Source organism: Myxine glutinosa, chromosome 10, assembly GCF_964187855.1.
Source record: "Myxine glutinosa chromosome 10, kmMyxGlut1.1, whole genome shotgun sequence".
NCBI classification, from domain to species: Eukaryota; Metazoa; Chordata; class Myxini; order Myxiniformes; family Myxinidae; genus Myxine; species Myxine glutinosa.
In genome coordinates, this window is record NC_136270.1 from 82,310,784 (window position 1) to 82,324,562 (window position 13,779).

Consider the following 13,779-nt stretch of genomic DNA (forward strand, 5'->3'; position numbering starts at 1 on the left):
ATCATACTTGGATGTATTGCAAACCTTTGGGTTATTTTATTCTCTGATCATTTCTCTTAAATTTTGATCTCATGTGACATTACAGATAATTCAATGTGATTGCAGGTGTGGTGCGAGAAGACAGCTTGCCGACAGGTGGTTGGTCCGCCGGTCTTCCCATGCCCAGTTTGTGGTATCACATTTCCTGTTGAAACGTCACTTCATCTGCATTCCGCCGAACATACTTCACCCACAACGCTTGCCAATATCAACTCATCTGCTCACCAATCATCTAAAGCTACATTTATGTTGTGCCTTAACCTCAGATCTGTGACTGAGACTTGTGCTGAAAAAAAGGTTTTGCCAAGTCAGTCGTCTCAAACTCCGCTTTCTCACCTTGCATCCCCTGCATCCTTGCATCCTCCTTTCCAACCAACAGTTCAGCTCTTGGGTGCATCTTCTCAAATTCCTTCTGCTTTATTTTCAGCACCTGTGAATAGTGGTTCAGAGCTTGCCGATATCCAAGAGATATTAGCTGTTGCTGGAGCCTCACCTTTGTCACCTTCTTCTCTGCTTCCACCCCCCTTGAGCAAAGCTCCACCTCTGGTAGCCCCACTGCATTCCCTTGGTATCCAGAAATTAATGCCCTCTTTAAAACCAAGACCTTCACTTCAACCTCGGCTTCCTCTTCTGAGCACTCTTCCATTTATTGGCTCATTTACATCCTATGCTCGACAGCCGCTCTGCCTACCTCACCCAGATAATGGGAAACAACCACCTAATGACCAAGAAGGCCATGTGACTTTTCAAGCCAAAGGCAGGTGCTCCATCCGTTGCAATGGTGACTTTGGGTGCCGTCTGTGCGGGCGTCGTTTCATGGCAAGAGCTGGCAGTGCCAGACATCTAAGGAGCAAACACGGGTTAGTCGGGCAGCGAGAGGTCCGAAGACACACAGATGTGTTAAATTTTGAAGCCAAGCCGAATTTATGGAGAGAGAAGGAAAGCAAGGAAGAAGTTTTGTCTGATAAAAATGGTTTGTCTTGTGTTTCACCGACTTCTGTTTCAAGTTTGTGCACTGGTGCTATGAAAGGTGAAACAATGACGACATCGTTCCCCCAAACTTTACATTATGGTGGTGCAGTGCCAGGATCACCGAAAGGTCTCAGTGACTCCAGGCTTGCATGTAGAGCCTCCAGTAGCCCGCTGGTTACAGGTGGTGCCATCACAGAGTCGCCAAGCCCATTGGCAGCCTCTGAGAGCATACTTTGTCCCAGTGTGGAGAGCTGTATTGCATTGTCCCAGCATTCAACCCCAATTTTATTCTCTTTAGCCTTAAAAGGTTCACATCGTCCACTGCAGCCCAAACCAACAAACAGTAAGGAAAATATTGCACAGTGCAGTGTGCCTCATGATGAAACAGGAGCTCCTATACCTGCCATTTCCTTCCACCTGTTATCCCAAACTTCCTCACAGTTTAAGTCGACGTCACACCAATCCTTGCACGATGTATCACCTCAAAAAATGTCTGTCTTTCCTCCAATCCCTGCACCATCACCTCGTCATACGTCCTCCACACTTCTTCGCTCTATCCTCCTCTCCGATGAAATTAACCCACCAATTCCAGCCATTGACCCCTTAGGTTTAGGTCACAAAGGGGCAACATTGCCCAACCCACGTTCAGCCTGTGACTCCATAATTCCTGGGACTGTACAAATATTTGGGAATCCGAGTCTTGAGTTTGCGAGTGTTGAACAAATCCTTGACACAACCAGCCCAAACCGCCTGCGCCTCTTGCTAGAGCCCCATACAGATGTGGCTACAATATGCCAGGGGGAGAGAACACGAGAAAGAAAGGTACGGCGAGAGTGGCGAAATGGCTACTCCTGCCCAACTCAACGGCTGTCTTGCCCACACTGCAAACGCCATTTTCCCTGGATCAGCTCCCTCCAGAGGCACATGCTGACACATACAGGTTAGCCTTGGAATCAGGCTTGAGTCTGCAGTATAAAACTGGATCTTAATCATCATCATGTGTGCAGTAATTATGATAAAGATGGCATGTACACAATGAGCAAACACGGGTTGGTCGGGCAGTTATAGCTCTAGAAATGTTATCATGGTTAACCATTGTAGCCAGAGATGACCGTTCACATGTCACATGTGAACAACCTGGAAACATTAATTTGTTTAAAATGTGGGAGCTATACAGCACCAACACTCTGAGATACAAAGCAGTGTATCTTGGTGTCCACTGATACCCAACAAGACCAGACCACTCGCTGCCTGTGGTTTTTTTAAGCAGGGATTTGTAATTTGATCAATGTGCCAGTGATAACTCACCTTGGATTTTGAGAGACACCATAGAATCTTCAACGTGCATCAACAACCAATGCTGGCAGACGGTCCTCCGGCTTAACGTCCACCTGATGGACGGCATACACGCTGATGCATTTCCCTGCATGTGAAACAACAGGATGGCAGCTGATGGTCCCGTCGAGATTCGAACCTGGGTTGAACAGATCAAAGTTGAGTGCACATATCTCTAAGCTGTCCTGCCAGCCCACACAGCCTGAAATGTTAGTCACATACTGACTTAAACAAACAAGTAGATCTTGGTAACAACATATTTACAGCAAAACTTTTCTCATTATCAACTGGAACGGCATTTGGTAGGGAGCATACCTCCGCCAGGCTGAACAGTTTACGTTTTGTATCCCATTGATAGGTCGGATCTGGAACCAAACCTGAACCAAAATCTAATCGGCTTGTTCTTGTCACTTACCCAACTCATCCACCAAGTTTTGTCAGAATTCGTCCACAACTTTTTAAAAATATAATGCTACATATCATTTTTGGCCACATCTCTCAATGGTGAAGAATCACTTTTTAAAAAATTTAAACTCTGGGATTCGGATTCGGATCTTCATTGAAATTGAATCAATTCTTCCTGTCACACACCCAACCTCTCCACCCAATTTTGTCCGAATCCGTCCACAACCTTTTGAGATAGAGGTCCGAAGACACAGACACGGGTGAAAACATAACCTCCATCCACCTTTGGTGGCGGAGGTAATTATCATATCCAGATCTGGATCCTGATATTCACCAAAATCGAATCAATTTTTCCTTTTCACACACCCAACCTGCCCACCCAATTTTGTCCGAATCCATCCACAACTTTTTGAGATATCCTGCTCACTGACAAACAAACAGATGAAAAATCGGTCAGAGACCGAGGACTTGCCGGAATGTACTTTTTTATCGGCCATTTAGAACAAATATGGCGGCCGAACTACGTGATACATGACGTCATCATTAACATATTTTATTCCCCATGGAGAGTTCTTTACAATGAGCCATGTCTCAATTTTTTCCATTCTGCACTTTTGGAGATATAGTGGTGCAAGGTTTTCCCGTTTTCCCAAGATGGCGGCCGAACCACGTGACTGATGACGTCATCATTAACACATTTTATTCCCCATGGAGAGTTCTTTACAATGAGCCATGTCTCAATTTTTTCTGTTCAGCACTTTTGGAGATATAGTGGTGCAAAGTTTTTCGGTTTTTCCAAGATGGCGGCCGAACCACGTGACCGATGTCATCATTTGGGCACAGTATATTAGAGGGCAAGACAAATACGTGTGCAAAGTTTGGTGATTCTACGTGCAACGGTGTAGACGTAGTGCTGCAAACAGACAAACAGACAAACGAACAGATAAACATACTTGCCGGAATCTTTTCCGGCAAGTAACAAACATGGGTAAAAGCATAACCTCCATCCACCTTTGGTAACGGAGATAATGATTATGAGATATATGGGTTTCATGCCGCTTAAAATTTGCTATATGAGTTGTATGAAATCGTTTGAATTGAATAATGATACGCAATATTATGCGCAACATATTGTTGCATGTACACGCACTGGCAACGCGAGCAGATTACTGAATGGTAATTGGCCAAATTGAACCATTAGGTAGCGACGTTACATCACCCAATGTTTCCTGTCTGATCGAAAAGTTCTGGAGACCTCTCAGATTCTTCCAGTCAACTGCAGGTACAGGATGGGATTCACCATGCTGGTAGTTAGCAATTTATTACAATCGCAATGAAAATCGCACATGAGATACGAGCAACACAGACTTTTCAATAAATTCCTTTAACATAAAGACAGACCCCAAGGAGCAAATGCATGTAGCTTCAAGGAAAGAGCTCACAGAACAAGCACCTAACAGGAATTATAGCGTAATGCCTCCCCGTAATGGTCAAGGATTTGTATGAATGAAGGAATGGCCAGAATAGTGGGGAGAAAGCAAAGAAATTTGTGAGCTGGAATACATGATAACGAGTGAAAACACAACTATGGAACTGTATGTAGCATTGATTGTGATGGAACTGTCATGAATCTCAACTGCTCAAATCCTCCTGTAACTAACCCTGAAATGTCCCACCCACCAAAAGATGTCCTTATTCAAACCGTGGCCACGGAGGCATCTTGCCCCTCCTGGCCGACTGATATCTCCTCACACTGGAATAGGTCCACCTCTACTCCTGAGTGATGAAACTAAGTTCTGGGGTTGGCATGCACCCATGAAAAAAAAAAGATAAATGAGATGATGAGTCATAAAGGGCAGTTTGGGTGAAGGGAATACCAGGACCATGGGATTTGTGCCATTTTACATTTGAAAACCAGTGCTGACTCACTCACTCACAGCACCATAACAATAGCTTTCCATGCTCCTTTTGGGAGCGTGCGAGGTTAATAAGTTACCCCACAAATTCCCACATTTATATACTAGCAGGGACCCATGGAAATTCCACGTAATGTGAAATGTGACTTCAAGTCCTCAACTTCCCCCCTCACCCTCTCACAAACCCCAAAGTCCTCAACCTCTGCCTCCCAAACCCAAGTTCCCACTCTCCCCCTTCCAACCTCCCGTCGTCAATTCCATGTCCCCTCCGCTTCTTCAAACACCCTCCCTACATGGTCACCTGTTTAACTTACAATCCCATGAGATATACGGAAAAGATATATGACCATGAGCAGGTCGTGGTCCATCATGGTCGCCTGTCCTACTCACAATTCCACAAGATATGCGGAAAAGATATGTGACAATAAACGACCCAAAACCAATTATCTTCTTCCTGATGCATATATACACATTGTTAAAAGTAAATAATGACCTCGGACAAGTGTCTAATGGCATTGGTCATTTCTCTGCTTGAGAGAATGTCACAGAGCTATTTGGACAGTGCACGAGTTAACAGACTGCTGTCTCGAACACTGAGGCCAATCTTCACGAGGCCCGTCATACCTATCGGCTCAAAATCCTTTTAACTGTCGCTTTGGTAGTTTTATAATGAAGTGAGCACCAACATGGCGGCTGTAAGATTTTTGTTTTTCATCAGGATGAAATATTGGGTGGGTGGAGTCATGCGAACTATCCAACTAATAGGTGGGACGGAATGTTACAGACAGACACACATTATCGGGCAATTTCTTCATTATCGGACAATGAGCAGAATGAATAGATTTCTGCATGAATGAAAATAATCGCAGAGATTGTTTATTTCTTCTTATTATTATTTGTTCATTTTTACCGATAACAACTTTGTTTATTTTACAAGTGTATTAGTATGACACCGTTAAATATGTCAATACATGGAATTGCCTATCCATGGATCTAATCGCAATGTCATCTTCAGGCCAGAAACCTTATCCATGCACCAACTGCCTCTCTGTGTTCTCCACCAAGTCAAACTGCGAACGCCATATCATACGGAAACACAACAAGGGAGTGGAAACTCAACAGCTTCACTCCACATCATGTCCCGACTCACTTGGTAACTATTCTTGTTCTCATCGTTCAAATTTTGTTTTGTGTATTCGTTTCATCTTTGTACAATTGATTTTATTTGTGTTTTGAAAAGCTTTTTGAAAAACAACTTAACACGTCCTTTTCCATTATTAATTTCACATCACTCCCTTGTTGTGCATCACTTCCTTGAATTGGCATGCACAGGAACAAGTTTTGTAGTGGCCACGTGGTGCAAAATTATGTGCCAAGAAACAGTTGTGAGGTTATCGCAGATAAACATATCTAGTTAATTCTGGCTAAGTCTAACAATTTGATGTTTATCATTGAGAAAAGAATTTCAAACCTCTTCGAGACAGCAGATTTCAAAGCAGACTAGTCGATGCCCTTATAAGCTGCGAAGTTGTTGTTGTTGTTGTTGTTGTTGTTGTTGTTGTATAGCCCTGCATAATTCAAACAAGCTCGCGGCACGGAGACAACTGAACGATTTCCCAGGAGCGACCCAGAGATCCCCCACATCCAAGATGATGTACCCCTGTCTTGACGAAGTCAGAAGAGACAGACGAGAGGGGAAAGGGCCGATCCATGGGGACCGATTTGCACTCTGACCGTGACCGCGCTGCCCTGACATATCCGGGCAGCAGGGTAGAATAGGGAAGATTTCGCCCCGACTTGCATTGGGGGGTACAACCACTGCTAAAAACGAAATTGTTGTTGTTGTTGTTACCTATATGGCTATATTTCAGGCTCTGCAGTGGATCATTAGTCTATAGTGGGTGAGCAATTGCCAGATACCCACCTTGGGGTTATACTCTTTTAGAGTTTATTTAGGCAGGAATTTGGAGTGCTGTCAGTGTACTAGCGACGATTGTCTCCTCTTTGGGGATAAACACCATGGAAGCTTCAAAATCCACCAGCAATCGGCGGATTCCCTGATTAATGTTCTATCCGGTTGGGATGTTCAATCCAGAACTTGTAATCGGGTCTAGAATCAAACCCAGACGAGACAGCAAATGCAATGAGTGCACTACATCTGCACCATCTTGAAGTTGAGGTGTTTGTTTTATTTTTATTATAATTAATAACATATTTAAATGTATTGTTGAGGCTCGTGGTCGTGGAGGAGCTAGAGCATAGAATGGATCAGTACGCAACAAAACAAAAGGAACAGTAGAAAGAGAGGGGGAAACACACCAATAGCAGGGATGAGGGGAAAATAGAGGGACACTTGGCCAAATAATGGATGTCGGGAAGTATGAGGGTGAAGGGAGGACACAGGAGGTGGACAAGATAGATAAAAATGATGTTTTTGTTTTTTTGAAACAAGGAGGGGGAATAAGATAAAGTTGAGGGAGCTGAAAGGACAACACTTGGGAGAAAGAAAGCAGGACGAGGCACACAGCATCAGAGCACAGAGACAGGATTTGCAGGCCGACTAGTTGAGGCCTTGGACGAGTAGGCCAGACACTCAAAGGGGCACAAGTTGAGCAATACACCACAACAAGGTACAGTTAAACATAGGGAATTGGACGAAAATCCAAACAGCAACACAGCAACGAAAATCCAAACAGCAACACAGCAACGAAAATATAACAGAAAGACACGATATACACTACCGGTCACAAGTTTTAGAACACCTCAATTTTTCCAGTTTTTATTGAAATTTACGCAGTTTAATGTCTCAATGTACTTTGAAATTTAGCATAGAACAAATAAACAAATGGAGATAAAAAAGAAATCATAGAATCATTTTGTTCAACAAATTTAAATTTAAATTTTTGACTCCGCAAAGTTGCCACCTTTTGCAGATTTAACCGCCGAACATACTCGTGGCATTCTTTCTACAATGGAAATCAAATATTGTTTGGGAAGTTCTTCCCAACACTGTTGCAGAAGTTCCCACAAATGTGTTGCACTTGTAGGTTGCTTTGCTTTCACCCTTCTGTCCAGTTCATCCCAAACCATCTCGATGGGGTTTAAGTCTGGAGACTGTGCTGGCCATTCCATGATTTGAAGCCTACCGTCTTGTTCTTTTCCTCGAAGGTAGTTTTGACATCGCCTGGAAGTGTGTTTCGGGTCATTATCTTGCTGGAGGATGAACCCCTGACCAACTAGGCATATACCAGAGGGTATTGCATGGTGCTGCAAAATGCTGCGGTAGCCCTTTTGGTTCAGGGTGCCAGTCACTCTGTGCAAGTCGCCGAATCTGGATCCAGAAAAAGAGCCCCAGACCATCACGCTTCCTCCTCCATGTTTGACAGTTGGTGTCACACACTGAGGAACCATCCTTTCGCCTACTCGACGGCGTACAAAAACCCTGCGTGATGAACCAAAGATTTCAAATTTTGATTCATCGGTCCATAAGACCTTCTTCCCGTCTTCAGTAGTCCACTGGTGGTGCTTCATGGCCCAGGCAAGCCTCTTTTTCTTATTTTGCCATCTTAGCAATGGCTTTCTTACTGCCGCTCACCCTGTCAAACCTGCAGCTCGAAGTCTTCTCTTCACAGTTGAAACTGAGACTTGCTTACTTCGACCAGTGTTAAGCTGTGCTTGAAGCTGTTGTCTTGTGAGCCGCCTATCACGCAAGCTGTTGACTCTCAGAAACTTGTCTTCTGATTCTGTTATGGCTTTGGGTCTGCCAGACCTCTTCCTGTCAGAGTTTCCTCCAGTTTCCAAGTGCCTTTTGATGGTGTAGGAAACTGTACTCACTGACACCTTGGATTTCTTTGCAATTTCTCTAAAGGAAAGACCTACACTTTTAAGGGTTATAATGGTCTGTCTGTCTTCCTTTGTTAAGTTGTACCATTTCAGGTTATTCACTGGACTTTAATTGCTTAAATTTCAATAAAAACTGGAAAAATTGAGGTGTTCTAAAACTTTTGACCGGTAGTGTATCTGGTCCAAAAAGTTAGCTTTGATGAACTGGAAGGAAGAACTGCAAGACTCAACGTCCAACATGCTCAGAGCCGGAATTTATTCATTCATTCAAATTATTTACATATTTATTTGTGTGGAATGATTCGTATATCTTGGCCTTTGTATTAAGGGGCATACACGATGTAGGCCCAGGTTGATTTACTTGTTTATATTGATATATGATTTGTGGAGCTGTCTCAGGATTCAACATGGGGCTGTTTTGAAACGAGATATAAATAAATAAAAGATTTAAATGACCCAACTTGCTATTTTGTATCAAACTGCATTTTTTAAAGGAAATTTGATAAGCCTCTGTTGTCTTAATGGATTACGAATTGGGTCATGAATGTTAAAAGGCATGGAGTGCCTTCAGGAAGTATTCACACCCCTTGACTTTTTTCATATTTTGCTGTTAGTCTGAATTTAAAACGGATTAAATTGAGATTTTTTTTGTCACTGATCTACACATTATCATGTCAAAGTGGAATTAATTTTTTTTAATTTTTTTTTTTACAAATTTATTAAAAATGAAAAGCTGAAATGTCTTGAGTGAATAAGTACTCAACACCTTTGCTATGACACTCCCAATTGAGCTCAGGTGCATCCAATTTCCTTTGATCCTTGAGATGAGAATCCTTGAGATGTCTCTTGAATCCTTGAGATGTCTCTTGAATCCTTGAGATGTCTCTTGAATCCTTGAGATATTTCTCCAACTTGAATCGGGTCCACCTGTGGCCAATTCAGTTGATTGGACATGATTTAGAAAGAAACACACCTTTCTATATAAGGTCCCGTTGACAGTGCTTGTCAGAGCAGAAACTCTACCATGAAGTCCAAGGAACTGTCCGTAGAACTCTGAGATAGAATTGTGAGGTGGCAGAGATCTGGGGAAGGGAATAAAATAATTTCTACAATGTTGAAAGTTCACAAAAGCACAGTGAGCTCCATCATTAATAAATGGAAAGAATATGGAACTACCCAGACATTTCCTAGAGCTGGCCGTCTGAGAAAGCTGAGCAATCAGGCAATAATGACCTTGGTCAGGGAGGTGACGACGAACCCAATAAACACTCTGACAGAACTACAGAGTTCCTTGGCTGAGATGGGAGAACCTGCTGGAAGGACAACAGTCTCTGTAATACTACACAAATCTAGGCTTTATGGGAGAGTGGCCAGGTGGAAACCACTCCTGAGAAAAAGGCACATGACAGCATGCCTGGAGTTTGGGAAAAGGCACGTGAAAGACAGAGCATGAGGCAAAATATTCTGTGGTCTGATGAGATGAAAATTGAACTTTTTGGCCTGAATGCAAAGTGCTACATATTGCGGAAATCGAGCACAGCTCATCGCCCATCTAACAACATCCCTACTGTGAAGCATGGTGGTGGCAGCATCATGCTATGGGGATGCTTTTCAGCAGCAGGGACTGGAAGACTTGTAAGGATATAGGGAACAATGATGGAACCAAATACAGGCAAATCCTTGAGAAGAACCTGCTTCAGAGTGCAAAAGACCTTAGACTGAGGTGAAGATTTGCATTCCACCAGGACAATGATCCCAAGCATACAGCCAATGCAACACTGGAATAGCTTCAGAACAAGAATGTGAAAATCTTTCAATGGTCCAGCCAAAGCCCGGACTTGAATCCCATTGAGAATTTGTGGAAAGACTTGAATATTGCTGTTCTCCGACGCTCCGCATCCAATTTGACAGAGCTTGAGCAAATCTGCAAGGAAGAATGGGGAAAACTCCCAAATCTAGATGTGCAAAGCTGATGCAGACATTCCCAAGAAGACTCGAATCTATAATCACTGCCAAAGGCTCTTCTACAAAGCATTGACTCAGGGGGTTGAATACTTATGTAAATGATATATTTCCGTGTTTCATTTTTAATTATTTTGCTAATACTTATAAAAAATAATTCCACTTTGACGTTATGGGGTATTATGTGTATGAAAGATCTCAGTAGAATCCATATTTAAATTCAGGCTGTAACACCAAAATGTGAAAAAAGTCAAGTCGAGTGAATACTTTCTGAAGCGCTGTAGACTCGTTTGACACACCAATCGTATTTTGCTCTTATTGTTTGTAATTCTTCCTGGATTTTTACAGCCACATGCTTTGTCTTGGCAGGTGGAAAAGACTACTTGTCCACCAGTTCAGAGCAAGAATTGCGCCTGGATTGTAAAAGCTCCATTGTCTCAACACATGACTCTGACAATGATGACTCGGATGCAAGTTGCAGCAGCCTTGATTTTGACTTTGGCTCTAAGCTCATTGGCTTCAAGCTGAGCAATGCGGGTGAGGAGAGCCAAGAGGAGAGCAAAACGAAGGACAAAGCATTGCAGAGAAACCAGTCTCGATCATATGCTCGTTCTCATATGTGTACAGCTTGTACATGCCGCTTTGCCTCTCACTTCAACTTGCAGAGGCATATGGCCACCAGGCACCAGCATGGCAGCGGACATGGGTGGGATGGCAGAAAAGAATTGGTTGTCACCGACGAGATTCAGGCTCCACAAGCTGAAGGAGTGGAGGACATTGTGGCTCAAGCAGTTGTTGGTCTCATTAATCGAGAAAGAAGGAAAGGTGGTGTAAAATGCAGGCGAGGAACTGACAGTCAAGAGAAAAGAAGGAAGGTGTGTGAAGTTTGCCAGAAGAGATTTTGGTCTCTGCAGGATCTCACGCGCCACATGCGATCACACACAGGTAGTAATTTCTGCCGTGGGTGGAAGGAAATTTTACAGTAGGTTTGTGGAGTGTGTGGGTGATCGAGTGTAATTGTAATCAAATCATATATGCAGTCGTGTTATTTCTGTGTATCAAGCTGTTGAGCATACACGAAGTTTGCATTGGTGATGTCATGTTTGGCCATTTGTGGTACTATTGCTATTTTGATTTTATTCGATGTCAGAGCAACTCATTGCTTGAAGCTAATATTGATTTACAAATACCAAATACCGTATATGTAAAATAGCTGCTGATGGTCCTCCTGGTGTCTCTGGAGCATACCTTGAGCTTTCAAGGAGTTTATGGCATAACTGTTATTGATGGCAGGCCATTAATGGGTAGGAAAGTAAAAAATGAAAGCAGGTGAGAGACATTATGAAAGATAAGCTATTTTGTAAGGCTCGTACTTCTTTGCGGTGCATAGGAAGCCACTCACAACAAGCCTTCAACATTTCTGTTCCATTCCAGGGTGCTGTAGGGCGGGACATGGATTTGGGTGGGTTACCTGCACATGATGGCCAGGCCTTTTAGCAAAGCACCCTGGGATCTTTAATGTCCACTAGTGAATGCTAGCAGATGTGACGTAGACATTTCTGTTATGTTTTCACCCCTGTCTGTCCGGTCCGTCTGTTTGTTTGTGAACAGGATATCTCAAAAAGTTATGGACAGATTCGGATGAAACTTGGTGGACAGGTTGGGTGTGTGACAAGGAAGAATTGTTTTGATTTTGTTGAAGATCTGAACCTGATTATTTTTAATTGATTCTTCACCATTCAGAGATAGGACCAAAAACGATATAAATTTTCTCAAAAAGTTGTAGACGGAATATGACAAAACATGGTGGATGAGTTGAGTAGATGACAAGAACGAGTTGATTTGATTTTGGTTCAGGTTTGGTTCCAGATCCGGCCCATCAGTGAGATACAAAATGTAAACTGTTCAGCTTAGCGGAGGTATGTGCTCTACCGAATGCACTTCTAGTTAATGGTGTTTTGTCTCTTTCTCCTTTAATTCTTTACTTGTGAATTCGCAGGCGAACGTCCGTTCAGATGTGAGACGTGCACCAGAACCTTCACTCTCAAGCACAGTCTTGTTCGGCACCAGCGGACGCATAATAAACCTTCACAAAGGACCCTCGATCCACCTTCACAAAATGCCAAGTCTTTAAAATGCTACGAACAAGATGGAACACCTATTGGACAAGAGGTGAGCTCTCGAACAAGTCAATAGAACTGATAGTGGTGAATTTTAAAATGCTGAAAACAATATCTGTGACGTCACAAATAATAAAATGCCGCCTTTTAAAAGCAACGTTACTCATGTCCCTGAAACATGTAACAAACATGTGCTGCATTTACATGAATACTTCGTATTATATGAAAACCAGTTTCGTCCCATTTTGTTCAATTGCACAAGCACATGTTATACTGGTTTAAGAATTTTCACAGCTATAAATTAAACCATCTCAAGGAGGTAGTTTCAATGTGGTGTAAAAAAAATGATTATATGAATGGTATAAATGGGCCATGTCAATACATCAGAGGCCTGGTGTTGGCTTAATTAACGATTAAGGAGGCTGGCTTATGATGTTATAGTCCTGAGTTCAACCCTCTGTCTCCACTGTATAACACCAGGTGGGTTAACTCAGCCTGTTATCCTTCCGAGGTCCACAAAATGAGTACTGGGAAGAATGAGCCACTTGAGTATCCTGAATCGGAGTGGGACCCTTACAGGACTGTACCCACCCCAGCCAATGAAAACTGTATCGAAAGTACTGTAGTCTGATGACGTAAAAGCGTTGGATCATGTATGTGCAGCATTAACTACATGCTTCAGCTTTTAGCCCACAAAACATTTCCCAAAGGACTACATCTACTCTAAATGGATGAGGAGTGTGTGTGGCATGTTTTTGGTGGAGCTCTGCTGGAGCTTTCTGATGTGGAATGTGATACACTGAACTTACCCTTATGATCACCTGAGTTGATTAGGCTAATTATCTACAGATAATCCAGAAAAAATTCCCATGTTTCTAAACGTGCCATGTTTTCTCTTACACGAGCCTCAATCTTGTATACAAACGTGCACCGTTTTAAGGTGTATACCGTCGGACTCACGCGGACTATTCACGGGGGATACGTTCCTGGAAAATGCCGCAAATGGCGAAACCGCGAATAGCGGGGGCATTGTTTCAATGGAAAAAGGGGGGTTATGTTCCCGATTTGCGAAAATCCACGAATAGAGAGGAACAAACCGCGAATGGCGAGGCAAAATCCACGAATGGTGAGGCGAATCCCGATTATGTCGACGGTAATCCGCGAAGGTTGATGAAAGTCCCGGAAAT

General features: G+C 43.0%; 1 protein-coding gene across 11 annotated transcripts in view; it reads left to right on the top strand.

Annotated features, from left to right (window-relative positions):
* Positions 1-13,779, top strand: part of LOC137434049 (uncharacterized) — an 81,833-nt gene that overhangs the window by 64,244 nt on the left and 3,810 nt on the right. For 8 of the 11 annotated variants that reach the window (XM_068126679.2, XM_068126675.2, XM_068126680.2 and 5 more), the window contains exons 8-11: positions 106-1,951; positions 5,683-5,820; positions 10,842-11,417; positions 12,472-12,644. In XM_068126679.2, the coding sequence (XP_067982780.2) occupies positions 106-1,951; positions 5,683-5,820; positions 10,842-11,417; positions 12,472-12,644 (2,733 nt within the window). Of the gene's footprint in view, positions 1-105; positions 1,952-5,682; positions 5,821-10,841; positions 11,418-12,471; positions 12,645-13,779 lie in introns of those variants that run through there. The other 3 variants (XR_010985777.2, XM_068126678.2, XM_068126681.2) reach the window with 3 other exon arrangements.